This window comes from Lethenteron reissneri, chromosome 49 (assembly GCF_015708825.2).
Source record: "Lethenteron reissneri isolate LAM-NWPU_2019-01 chromosome 49, ASM1570882v1, whole genome shotgun sequence".
NCBI lineage: Eukaryota > Metazoa > Chordata > Hyperoartia > Petromyzontiformes > Petromyzontidae > Lethenteron > Lethenteron reissneri.
In genome coordinates, this window is record NC_083827.1 from 7851370 (window position 1) to 7865244 (window position 13875).

General features: G+C 51.0%; 1 protein-coding gene across 1 annotated transcript in view; it reads left to right on the plus strand.

Moving 5' to 3' along the window:
* The window catches only part of LRRCC1 (leucine rich repeat and coiled-coil centrosomal protein 1), a 62099-nt gene that overhangs the window by 32475 nt on the left and 15749 nt on the right, over positions 1–13875 (plus strand). Inside the window, exons 10-14 of the mRNA XM_061572099.1 lie at positions 3056–3204; positions 4188–4392; positions 5488–5627; positions 10020–10221; positions 11493–11678. Coding sequence (XP_061428083.1) covers positions 3056–3204; positions 4188–4392; positions 5488–5627; positions 10020–10221; positions 11493–11678 — 882 coding nt within the window. The remainder of the gene's footprint in view (positions 1–3055; positions 3205–4187; positions 4393–5487; positions 5628–10019; positions 10222–11492; positions 11679–13875) is intronic.

Below are 13875 nucleotides of genomic sequence, written 5' to 3' on the forward strand. Positions count from 1 at the left end.
ATTTTGTCTCGTCGCATGATGCCAATATCACGTGTGGAATCAAATTGGGGGAAAAAAAATGGCACTCGTTTCATTTGTGTTGGCGCGAAAGTGTATTTTATACAAGTAGCTATTGCAGCCAATGAGCAAAGCAAGTTCGTACGCTGCCCAATCTCATTAGATGTCAGAAGCTAAGATAGGCTTGAGCCTGGCACCGGCTTCCTCCCACACAAAGCCAAAACCAAACCTTTCATGGGATTAGCCAAACATTCACGATCATTGCCCTCTTGAAAATAAAATTATGCTTTTACCTGTAAGTATCGCTCCATTGTAAACTTGAGAAAACAAAATGTGACCATAACCGTAACAGGATCTTTAGCAACAATGAGGTGCGCTGGCCCATTGTGCTGTTGGGCAACAGATGGCTGCATTCCATTACAGATCATTGATAGAAGGCAAATTTGCTGCAAGTGACACGATGCGGTAAATAACATACGTCGGTATGAATGGCTCATTATGCATGCAGGACGTCCGGGGCTGTTAGCCGCGGCCGTATAATCACGGGCTTGCAAGGCGGGCGCGTGTGTTTTTAAGTGCCTCGCGTAATGTGTCCGAATTGCCTCGCAGGTAGCGGCGCGGCAATGGAATAAAATGTTAAATACGGCGCCGGCTGGTGCTCCCCGCACGCGGTTTGTTTATTTTTATTGCTTAATATACATTCGTCAAATCCTCAGTGGGCTTGCAGAGGACCGGAGAGTAGACAGCGGCGGCGGCGGCGACGGCGCAAATTGCAAAGACCGTTAGAGCCCCTTCTGAAACTTGGCACTACATTTATCTTTAAACTTTAAAACCGTTTTTTTTTCCTCTTTTTTCTTTTCAGTAGCTGAGAAGAAAAAGCAGGATGATAAAACAAGGTTATCTCGTGACCCCGAGCCGCCAGGTTCATCTTCGCAGTTGCCGTGATCAGGGGTGACGTTGTGGAAGTAAATTCACCGGACAAGAAAAATACTCATGACACGTGCTGAATAGAAATTGCAATGTAAGATATGAGAATAGGTTTTCCCCTTTTTTCTGGCAACAAAACAGGTGTTGAGATGTTAAAACACCAAACTGAAACCTTTTACAAGGAATCATGTCTGCATTGACCACGATACTTGTGGTCAGAATGCAAACAAAAAACATCCTCTGATAATATTTGCATCGTCTTTGAAACTCATTGGTCCACACCAGAGACAGCTTTCTTTTGAGCCTAGTCCCAAACATGTCCTCTGGTCCTAACACTGTTTGTAAAAGGTTTCAGTTTGGCCAAGGAGGTCTCATGATGCCAGGTGGCTCAGCGGTAGAGCAAGCGGCTAGCAATTGAGAGATTGCAAATTTAAATGCCGGTTGAGGAATCATTCGGCCCATCATCCCTCCAGTGTTGATAAAATTAGTACCACTTTGTGTGGAAGTAAAGCGTTCTTGTCCTATGGATATACTCCCGACATAGGTATGTGGAATTTTTGCACCACTGGCTGTGGGCGGTGACTTTTATTTTCGACTTTTAAATTCCAGTTTCATCAACGTGTGTGCGCACGTGTCGCGAGCCCGTATTGTGCGGGATGCGCAGCGTCGCTTGCCCATTTCACCAGAGCCAAGTCTCGTTTAGGTGAGAAATTGGTAATGTGAGAACTTTGTAAGAAAGTCCACTCACTCGATCGCACTTGAATTTGTTGATGTGCAAATCGTGTCGTGCAGCGTGTGAGACTTTTATCGCCAAAAACCAGACAGTCGCCCGGTCGGTGAATGGCTGTGCTTATTTGAGGCTTATTCCTTCGCCAATGGGTTTTTGCGGTATATTTTTGCGCGTGTCTGTTTTGATCAGCATGCGAGCCGAGTGTCATCAGCCATTCCCACATGGGGGGGGGGGAGGGGGTGCGGGTGGTGAGGGGTTGGTTGGTGGGGGGCTGTGTAGGGGATGGAGGTGGGGGCCTGTATAACGGGCGGGTATTCTACGCACGGCATGTGTCCCCATGCAAGCGGGCAAGGGGAGAGGTCACCCAAGCAGACTGGGGCATCGACGGGAGATTAAAAAATAAATATTTCAGTGACTACGGGGAGAGAGCCGCGACTATGGAATGAGAACGTATGAAATTTTCAGAAAGTGTAAAATGGAATGCGAGCTTGGGTTTGCTAAATAAGGTTACACAGGAACGGTGAAGTTGTAAGGAAGTCAAATCTCGTTTTCGCCACAGATGATTGCTTACTTAAAGTTTCCATTTATAAGGGAGATTAAATTATAGTTGGTTGCAGACGCTGCGCCCCCCCCCCCCCACTTCCCCATCAAGATAAAAGCGTCAATGAAACCTGGCAAAGCGAAATGAGAGTTTGCAATAGACAGGCTTCTGCGAGTGATTTTTCGAATTCGCTGGTTTTTCCCTAGCATAGTCGAGTGGTGAATGAAATGACGTGTCATGCGGATTCTCAAGTGCGCTTTGACGTGACGCGTCTACGAGTGAGGCAGGGGGAAAACTAAAACCTCGTCTGTCATCGTCATCATCATCAGCAGCAGCAGCAGCTGTGGCCTAGCCACTGCAGGATAAAGGCCACCCGTGTTGTTGCCATCCCCGCACAGTCCCGTTTTAGGTGTTGTTAATCATGATTGTGCGGTGTTAGGGTGACCAGCGTTGAAGGGAAATTGAGACGGAGCCAGGTACGTCGGGCTCAATTTTGTCTGAAATGACCTGGGGAGTGTGGGAATTATGCTGGAGGACGCCCTTGGCTTGGCGTTGAATGAGAAAGATTGGGACGAACTTCATCAGTGATCGGTTAAAATGATGAAAGACTGCACCGTTATAGCAAACGCTGCATTTGGAGCCGGCCCACTCAGGCGGGGAGGAACGACGCTCGCCATACAATTACTGCCGCGCTGCTGAAGAGCGTGTTTCGTCTTTGACGATAACGAATCGATTATAAATACGCGAGTGCCATCGCTAATTCGCGGGCGCATATCCCCGCTCGCCCCTCTCAACCTTGTCACCTCTCTCGCCCTCCTCCGCCCCTGCCCCCTTCCTCCTCTTCCTCCGCACGCACGCAGGCGCTCGTGCGGGAGCTGGACCTGGAGAGGGAACGGCGCTGGAAGGCGGAACAGGCGACCCGCGAGCTGGCGGAACGCCTGCGAGGTCTGCAAGCGCAGGCCGGGCAGGAGCGGGAGCTGCATGGAACGGCGCTACACGTCACCAACAGGTAAAAGCAGCTGCCCCGAGTCGCTGGGAGAGGACAGGAGCGCAGGGCGCGCGGGGGGAAGGAGCGGATGCTTTGAAGATGCAGGTAGAGGTGGCGAGCGCAGGGAGGGGAGGCAGCAACAGCAGCAGCTGCAGAAGCAGCTGGGGGGGGGAGGGTCAAGGGTGAACGGCGGAGTCTCGGTTTGCATTACAACACGGGTTCTCAACCCGGGTCCTCGGGGGATCCACGCTGTCGATCCTCCCTGCGTGTCGGCCAGCGTTCTCAATTGATGTGTAAATAAGATGTCTTTTCACTTGCGCAAGTTGAGCGGCGGCGTGCGCGGGCGTTCCGCCGGGCGAATGGGGAACGGTGAGGGTGGGGGGGGGCTCGTGCCGTCCCCGAAGATTGAGGGACGCACGTTCTCGTGTTGGTTAATGCGGAACGGCTGTTGTTCCGCAGCGCGCTTGATGTCTTGCCCCGTTTATTTTTATTTCCCCTGCAAATTGAATTGCCTCCCCGTTCGCAATTGAGGTGCTGTGTCACCGTCGACGTGGCTGATGATTAAGGGCCAACAATTCACTCTGGGACATCAGAGCTGATGGGGGGGGGGGGTGGGGATACAGAAGAAACATTCACACGAGAGCATATTCGGCCGAATATTGAGTTCGTGGTTTTTCATGAATATCGCCGAGTTTGACTGGTACAGAAAACTCCCAGGTCGGTGCTACCCTCATGCGTCACGGCCGCGCGGATTTTTGCGGTCGTGCCGTACAGCTCTCCGACGGCGTTTTCGGGTTGTGCCCGCGTTTCTGTTTGCTACGATGCGACTCCACCTGTCACTCCACGTGCCCGAATTAAATTTCCCCGAAGAGACGCTGTGGCACGCGTAAGCTTAAACATCGGACGCCGCGCCCCAACACCGCGCGGTGCGGCCAGAAAAAAAAAAACACGGCGTAGAGCCACTTGCTGACACCGCCGCCGCTGTTGCTGCTGTGCGTTGGTAGACTCCAGCAGGGCTTGCTGAAGGAGCGCGAGGAGAAGGAGAAACTGCGAGCCTCGCTGGCGGAGCTGCAGAGAAGAGCGGAGAGCTCGGCGCAGGAGGCGGCCGCTGCCCGGCAGGCTGACCAGCGTCAACAGAAGCGGCTCCGCTCGCTCGAGCAGAACCTGGAGGGGCTGCAGGCCCAGAGGCTTCAGCAGCAGACGGCCGAGGTGCGGGAGCGAGAGAGCGCTTTGGTGCCGGCCCGCGTCGTGTTTTTAGAGTTTATTTTCTTGAACCGGATGACAACGCCAGAGACCAGGGGATAAAGTGTCATCTTCTTGGTTCTTTCGGTAAAGTCACGTAGAAGGGAAGTAATAAAATAATAAAAATAGAACATAATAAAATACAATTCTCACGACGTTTCGGCCACAACGCAAGCAGTCGTCCTCAACGTTGTGGCCAAAAAGTCGTGAGAATTATTTTATTATGTTTTCATTTTTATTATTTTATTACTTCCCTTCTACGTGACTTTACCGAAAGAACCAATAAGATGAATCCCTGCAGTCACGAAAGCTTTAAATCGAAATATAAAGTGTCATCTCACAAGAGGGACCCTGGGTCACCAAAATTAGAAAAAAATTTAAATTAATAAAGTACAGCGCTGGCGTCAAACAGAAATCTGAGTGAAAACACTGCCGCTTGAGGAATCGACAATATTGCCCAACGCATTCATCAATGTTAAAACAAAGCTAAATTTTTAATTCCCTGCAGCCTGTTTAGCGTTGCAGATGATAATGCACAGAATGGCCCAGCTGTTCTGTTTTCCACAGGCCACCTCAAAGCACTGTTTGTTTGTGAAGCTGTAAAAATGAGTCAACACATCCACTTGCTCCACTGCCTCCGACAGGCTATCTCGTAGCTTTGTCGGTGGTTCGTGCAGGACACCCACGCGGTACTTTATGGAATTCCAGCGAGGGACAGGAAAAGGAACGCTTGGATTAGAGAACGCACACAAGTCAGAGACGTTGCATTGACCGTTACGAAAAGCTAACCTGACTTGGGCATGACGCGTCGCCGGAAAGGCACGGTGACCGGTGGGCGAAACTAATGACGGGAGTGGCAGCCAAAAGTGGCAATGCGCCATGAAATTACGTCGTGTGCTCCGGAGCCAAATCGACTGTTGTGTCGCGAGACCGCGAAGAACGTCGGCGGTTCGGGAGTTGTTTTGATCCACCGGTAAGACAGGTCATGGATGTCGATGAGGACGATGATGACGACGACTAGAGACGATGAAGTGTCCAGCCCCCCCCCCCCCCCCCCCGCAGCTGAAGAAGACGCAGGCGGCGGAGATGCGGGCGCTGGCGGTGCAGAGGGAGGCGGAGCTGCTGCGCGCGTCGCAGCGCCAGCAGCAGGACAAGGTGCAGCAGCTGCAGGAGCTTCTGGCGGCGCGCGAGCAAGACCACCGGTTAGTGGCTCCGGGGGGGGGGGCACGCTGCGGCGCGGGTTTGACGCAGGATGCTGGCATTTGGGGGCGGAAAGAATGCGGCACAGGGTGTGTGGCACGGGAGCGGCACAGGATGTGTGGCATGGAAGCGGCACACGAGGGGGGGGGAGCGACATGGTTATAGCACAGGAGGGGTGGCAAGGGGGGGCGGCAAAGAGGGTGGCATAGGGAGGACGGCACTGGAGGGTGGCACGGGGTGTAGCACGGGGGGGGGGGGGGGGGCGGTACACGGGGGGGGATACAGGGGAGTGGCACGGGGGGGGGGGGTGGTACACGGTGGGGACAGGGGGGACAGGGGGGACAGGGGAGCGCCACGGGAGCAAACTCGCCATCACACCCACCACAATAATCTTGATTGGCAGTGCTGTCCGATGCAGTTTTGGTTATTGCTACATTCACAAGATACATTTTAAATGACAACGGCGAGACAAAGGAGGAGAGCGATGCGAGCTCGTTAACCCTTTCCCACTCCAATGTCGCACGTGTAAGTCATCTGTCCTTATAAAATAAAATAATTTTATCGGTACATCTTCAGGCCGGGAGACCGACCTACTGAGGCTCCCACAAGGCCATGCGAGAGGCGTGTGGCACACTTTGGCGCCAGCTTTCATAGAGCAGCGGTCGTGTCGCTGCAGTTCTCTGCGGTGAGTACATCGTCTTTAAAAACAAACGGCACTACGTATCTCTAAATACAATTTACAAACGACGTTGAACGGGAACCCACCCTGCAACTTTCAGACGTCTCAGAACGGGAAAGGGTTAAGTGCATTGTATGCTGTGGTGCGGTTGTGTGCATGGAATAACTATGCAACGCATTTCTTTCACGATAAGACGAAAGATAAACTTAATTAGGAGAATAGATGCAAGGCCATTAGTCTAGTCTTGCAGACTAATGGACAAAGTCAGCTGTGCACAGATAGGCAGGGGGTGGGGTGTTCCAGACTGCATGGCGATGGAGCGACCTGCCATGATCAAATCACCCCGAATGCGCCCACCCAATCTCAACGGATCTCAGACGCCAAGCAGAATTTTTGATTCGTGCTTGGATTGGATTGGTGGCCCCCATACGTAGGGGCGCCGCTGGTGACGAGAAGTTAACTACCTCTCCTGGTGTACAGGTTCGATCCTGACGCTGACGCATGTTCTCCCCGTGGTTGCGTGAACATTTTCTCCGGGTCCTCCGGTTTTTACGTTTTTTCCGGCCACGTTTAGAAACATGAGTTTAGAGTATTCGGCTGCTCTCGGTTTCCACGAGATAAGTCACTTTGTTGAGCTATCATTTGTGGACAGGTGGCTTCTGAAAATGAGCTTCATAGCTCAGTGGGCCTTACCTGGTATAAATCAACATTTTCGTTGACATATTCTTGGTTCTTTCGGTAAAGTCACGTAGAAGGGAAATAATAAAATAATAAAAATAAAACATAATAAATAATTCTCACGACGTTTCGGCCACAATGCAAGCAGCCGTCCTCAGGTGAAGAAACAGAGCTGTCGGAAAGACAGCGTCCTAAATTAGGACGCTAATTAATTTTATTTTATTATTTCCCTTCTACGTGACTTTACCGAAAGAACCAAGAATACGAATCCCTGCAGTCACGAAAGCCTTAAATAGAAATTTCCGTTTACGTTATAAAGTAGGCGTTGTAGGCTGCTGCTGAGTTACGTTTTGAGCAGAGGGCAGTTCAGCAAAATTAATGATTGTACATTACTCGCTTGCTCCCACGTCTACGCTTCCCCACCTTCGCCAACCTGCACTGAGCAGCATGGTGCAGGATGGTTAAACCGTCCTACACTGACCCGCACGGCGTGGTTCGGCCCTCATCCGGCAGCGGATCGACAAACCGTGCCGCGCGCATGCACGCGGTCACCATTGTTGGGAGACGCAAGCAAAACGGGGTACCTCGCACGGAACGAGCCCATTGCCATGGCACGGCTTGGTGGTCGTGCAATTTCTCTCGCGCAAATTCCACATGTATGAGCTGACGGCCTCTTAACCATTTCCCGTTGCCGATGATGTACATGTAACCCACTCTGTCATCAATTTAGATTTGAAGTTTTCGTGACTGCAGGGATCCAAACTCTTTGGTTCTTTCGGTAAAGTCACGTAGGTAGAAAATATAATAAATTAAATCACGACGTTTCGGGCGCAACACAAGTGGGCCCACTTCAACAGTTGTTTCTTGCTGTGGTTGTCCCCCACCTGATGACAGATGCTTGTGTTGCGCCCGAAACGTCGTGATTTATTTTAATTTATACCTACGTGACTTTACCGAAAGAACCAAAGAGTACACTCCGTCATCGTTGACGGGAAAGGGGATCATAGAGTTGCGGTCGTATCGCTACGGTTCTCTGCGGCGAGAGTACAATGTCTTCAAAAACAACGGCGCTACGTCTCTCTGAATAAAATTAGTGCTGAGCCGCTCGTGCGTTCCGAGATTCAGCAGCGAACGGGGAACTGCAACTTGCAGGCGATCTCGGAAACGGGGAAAGGTTTAAGAATACTGCTGGGACCCCCCCCCCCCCCCAACTCGTGAACGTGGATGGCATGGTGAAAGCGCCGAGTCGTGATTCAAGTGCCTCCTGCCCGACCCCGCTTCCATTTCTCTGGCTGATTTTCAGTCACTGTCTGGAGATACCTATTAAAATATCAGTGAAAAAATAATTATCGTAATTTTGCGACTGCTCAGCTTATTCAAATAAGAATGAAAAATGCTTTTGCCGATGCTAAAATATGTCATTGGGAGCGTGCGCGAATGCGATGTGGCCTGTGCAAAGAAAGAATAAATAAATCACGAAATCTAGCAACTTACAATGGCAGCTTTATTCTGTTCCTTTTTGCCCCCTGATAACGCTGCTGAAATCATCGTGCTCCGCTGTTTTCAATTTAAAACCCAATATCGGCAGCAGCGGCCCTGCATGGAGAGTGGCCCAGAGCTTGTCCGTGCGATATTGCACATCCCAAGGTGCCTGCATAAACCTTGCAGGATAACACACGCTTCTTTGCAGCGGGGCGTACATTCCCTATCTTGTTCGAGCCCGTGAGCCCATGTGAATGGGTGGATGTCACATCCTGCTGGTGCAATTAAAATGATGACCCTGCCGGCAGTTCGAGGTGTGCATTCAACTTCAGACTTAACCGTTATAGACGCCGTCGCCGTTTGTTGCTGCTGTCACGCTCTGTCTCAGCTCACCGTATCGCTGGTAACCACCAGCGCTGTCTTGTGAACCACATCTCCAGATGTGGCCAGCTGGCTCGGAGGTCAGTGGTTGGTTGCTTGACATTTTGTCCGTGCGAACTTGGGGGAATTTCTTACGCAGTTGCCCACAGAACACACCGAGCGGCCAACGGCGCTGAGATCCTGGCGTCGAATTCAGGATTCGGCCAACCGCGATTTTAAACTGGATTCTCAAACGTCGCAAGACGGTAGCTCGGGGTCATTCATCAATGACTGTTCACGAAAACCATACTCGATTTTGCGAAATAATAGTTCTGCGAATGAGAAATATCTATTCGAGCCTCATGTGACAATCTATTGGCAGGGTTTTGCAAAGCGTACGTCTTTACCGTGCAAATGATAAAATGGCAAATTGGGGATTTTTCAGAAGTCTCGTTTAAATATCTCTTCAGTAGGTCGTTGATCGTCCCACTAACATCTGCGTGAAATAATCCCGATGGTATTAAATTGAGTTTTCATTTAATGTTGAAAAAAATCTAACTCTGGGTATTTAAAATAAAATCGAGGCTTCACTTCCATGCAATACACATCGCTGCAGCAGGGCGCGTGAGAATGTGCAGCACTTGGACGATAATTCTAGATTTGAAGCTTTCGTGACTGCAAGGATTCATACTCAGCAAATCTTGATGCAGCAAATCTGGCTGTGACGGTCCCACCTGATGACGGAGACTTGTGTTGCCTCCGAAACGTCGTGATTTTTATTATTTTATTTTTTATTAATTTTAATTTCATTTTTTACCTACGTGACTTTACCGAAAAATACTTGGACAATAGGCCACTTAAAGGGATCTCAGGAATTGTTCCGTGATATCGCCCTCTGCGGGCAATTTCTCTAACACAGAGTGATGGCTCACAGCTCTGCAAGAGTTACAAATGCGCATGTAGCCTTGTTGCATGTTGACATGAGCACGTCATCATCGTCAGGCATGATCTGTCCACCGATTAGAATCAGAATCGGAATATATATTGAAATGGAGGAATTCGATTACCTATAAAGGTATGTCCAGTCGTTTCACAGATGTCCAGTATCACAGAGTGAAGACAGCCGTCCCACGCCGTTGCCATATCTCACGTTCTTGGCCGACATCTCACCGCCACTTCGTCTGTCGCCCTTCAGAAAAGCGATAGAGAGCCGCGTGCCACTCGACGGTCCGGAGTTCAAGCAGGCGTTGGACCGCGAGCGGGCCCGTGTGGAGGAGCGGCACGCGGAGACGCTGCGTGTCCACCAGGACAAAGTGGAGGCCCTCACGCTGCAGTACGCCCATCTGGAGGATGAGTTTCGGGCAGCCTTGTCAATCGAGGCTACGCGCTATCAGGAGGTGCGTGTGTGTTCGCACGTGTGTGTGTGTACGTGGGCCTGACAGGTGAGCGGTAGTGTAGCGGTTAGCGTTCTGTGATATGAACCCAGGGACCCGAGTTCGATTCCCACTCATGGACCCCAGTGACGATTATATCTGAACCAGTCCTAGGCCTCCCCGAGGTCGACTCGGCCTCAAATAAGTACCTAGTACGGTGTGTAAACATCGCCGCTCAAGAGATAACGGAGGGCTGGCATGGTGCTGGCCACCCATCCCCTCGTGTGCCTAGCCGGCATTTTAGATGCTCGCTAACAGCACTTGCCCCAACAGTCTGTTAAGGCTTTACGAGGGATTTAGTTGGCCACTGCCAACAGTGGGAGCCACCCACGATGGCATACGCTTGAGATGCAGCACTTACGGATGCTCTGTTAGCCTAAACGGGATATTAACATAACATTTTCACATAATTTACATACATTGTAGAGTCATGCACACACACAGTTTGCTGTATGCTTATGACCAAATTACCCATAATGCACGTGATTTAGTTGAATCTCGGAAGCTAAGCAGGCTTTGAGCCTGGATAGTGCCTTGAATGGATGCCCGCCATGCATGAAACAGGTGTTGCACGCTGCTACAGGGCTGCATTTCCAGCAGTGGGCAGTGTGGCAATGACCACTGTGATACCGTAATGTGCTCCAGTCCAATGTTTACGTTCCCCACCTTCATCGACCCGCACTGTGACCAGTGTGGTGAAGTATGTCCAAGTCACCCCTGTGACCCGCACGGTATGGCGACGCTCTCATCCGGCAGTGGATTGACAAAAGAGCTTTAGGTGTTCGTGTTTTTTTTATTTTCCCAAGTAAGGCCCACTGAGCTACGTAGCTCTATTTAAGAAACCACCTGTCCACAAATGACAGCTCAAAAAAGTGGCTTATTACATGACAATTGATTGCAGCCAATTACTATTTTTAATGCACGTTTCTAAGTGGTGAGGGGGAAACCGGAGGTCCCGGAGAAAAATCCAAAAGATCACGGTGAGAGAGGCACGCACACTCCAAATATAAAGGCGTCTCAGGGTCGGGATCGAACCTGCAACCTCCTGTATACCGGAAGAGGTCGTGAACATCTCGCCACCGTGGCACCCAGGTGTACTGCAAGCATAAGCGTGGATCTTTTATCGATGACCGTGCCTGGCAGCTAACCCCAACGTGCGTGTGCTTCACTGGCCTGGGCACGTTAATTAGCGAAGAGAATCGAGGTGACGCGGCCAACGTGACTCTGGGCGGCAGGTGAGGCTGGCGTTCGATCGCGCGGCCGAGGAGCTGGCGCAGCAGACGGCGGAGCTGGCGGCGACGCGCGACAAGGAGCGGCGTTCCGCCACGCTCGTGCGGGAGCTCACGGTCATGGTCAAGGAGCAGAAGGGGCGGCTGTCGGAGCTCGCCAGGGCAAGGCAGGAGGCGGGTGCGCTCATCAAGGTGCGTGAGCGAAGGGATCGTGATGACGCGCACCCACCACGGGTTGGTCCGCGGAACGCTTGCGCCGGGCGCGCGCACAGTAAGTGGTGCGTCCGTAGTGCCACGGTGCGTTCATTGTTGGATACACCAGAAGGCTTCATTGTGTGAGGAATTCAGAACCTGAATATTTATTTGTGCTGGAGGAAGCTGATGAGCAGTTCCACCGCTCGGTGGCGGACGGAGACCCGGGCGTTGTTCTTGTTGTCGTTTTGGGTTGGTTGTGTGCCGATTTGCTGGATGCTCGGCAGAAAATTTGGGGGAGGTGGGCCCCTTTTGCGGTGTTTTTATTGATGCGAGAAAACATTGAGAGAGCGATCGCGTTCCTCGCACCATTCACCGTTTAATTCTTCAGCTTGTGCGTTGCACGTTGTGAAGTGTGCATTTGTACAGGGTGGTGAAAGTGTCTTGTGATCCCCATTTAATTCTCTAAAACTTAATATTGTTTTAAGTAAGGTTGAGTTAAAACAGAAATTAATATGAAAAGGAAAGAAATGCTCAGGGTCAATTCAAACCCGGGTCACCGGTTCATAGCACAATGCGCTAACCGCTTAACTACAGCTTCCCACGCTCACAGACATGCACAGACACAGACACCGACACAGACACAGACACCGACACACACACATACACCGACACAGACACCGACACACACACATACACCAACACACACACATACGCCGACACACACAGACACCGACACACACACACATACACCGACACACACACATACACCGACACACACAGACACCGACACACACACACATACACCGACACACACACATACACCGACACACACAGACACCGACACACACACATACACCGACACACACACACACACCGACACACACACACAGACACCGACACACAACAACAACAACCGCCATTCGCCACTAAGTGGCGGTGACATCACCACGACGCTTGTGCCAGGCCATGTGCACCTTGAGGCCACGTGAAGTGTCGAACGCCCGCTGGCAGGAGGTCACGGGGCAGACCCAGGTGCCACGGGTCGACTGACCGACACACACACACAAACACCGACACACACACATACACCGACACACACACATACACCGACACACACACATACACCGACACACACACAGACACCGACACACACACACACACACACCGACACACACACATACGCCGACACACACACACACTGACACACACACAGACACACACCGGCTGGCGCACTCAGCGAGGAGCTCACCATGAAGCCACCACCATCCCCGGTCAATCGTCGCGCAAAGAGAAGCAGCCACGACGTCTTTGCAGCGAGCAGGCAGAAGTGCGCAGCCGATGGGCGACGATGCGCATTGGAAAACGATAAATCATTCTGTAAAGCGTTGCGGGGGAGGGCGTTCTTGGTGTGGGTGCTGGCAAACGCGAGTGCTGGATGATTTCGCTAATGGAAGTGGATTTTTTAGTTTTCTATTGTTTTCTTTCATTTTTTTTATTTTCGCCTTCGTTTTGAAATTACGCGTCACCTTTGCTTACGGGCGTCGTGTCACGAAGGAAAGAAAAAAAAATTCCACTCGCGACCCGCGCAGGTAGCAGCACGTACACACCTTGTGCGAGATAATGGCTCCGGACGATGACGTCAGATCTATTACTGTTGGTGCCCTGTCAATTGGCAATAATCCGCACTCACTTGCCGTGATTTTGAGCTGTTTCTCTCATTCCAATCAGACTGAGCTGTGGCCGTCCATTCATTGCACAATCAGTTGCCGAGTTTTCATTCGCAGGCTCCCGGCGGTGCCGACTCGGCGCACTGAGACACTCGGAAGTGAAATCTTTAAATTCTACTGCATTGCTCGGTAGACTGCTGTGACTACCCAGACTTTTTGTTAAGACCAGCAGTATTTTTTAAAACTCTTTTGTGAATGTCCAAGACTTACATTTTCACTTATTCTTCCCACACCCCCTCACCCTTAAACATTTCATAGGTCAACAGACTGGGCAATTTTCATTTATCGCATTGATGCAAACAGCACGTAGCCCCGCGCCTTGGTAATGGCCAACGATTTTTTTTTTTTAAATTACGGAGGTTGTAAAATACTGCGTACGATGTCTCTGTTTGCGTGCGCCAGCCCGTTCGTGTCCCAGTTGACAAAAGTACAGGAATGGGAAGGGAAAAAAAAACACCAAATTTAGG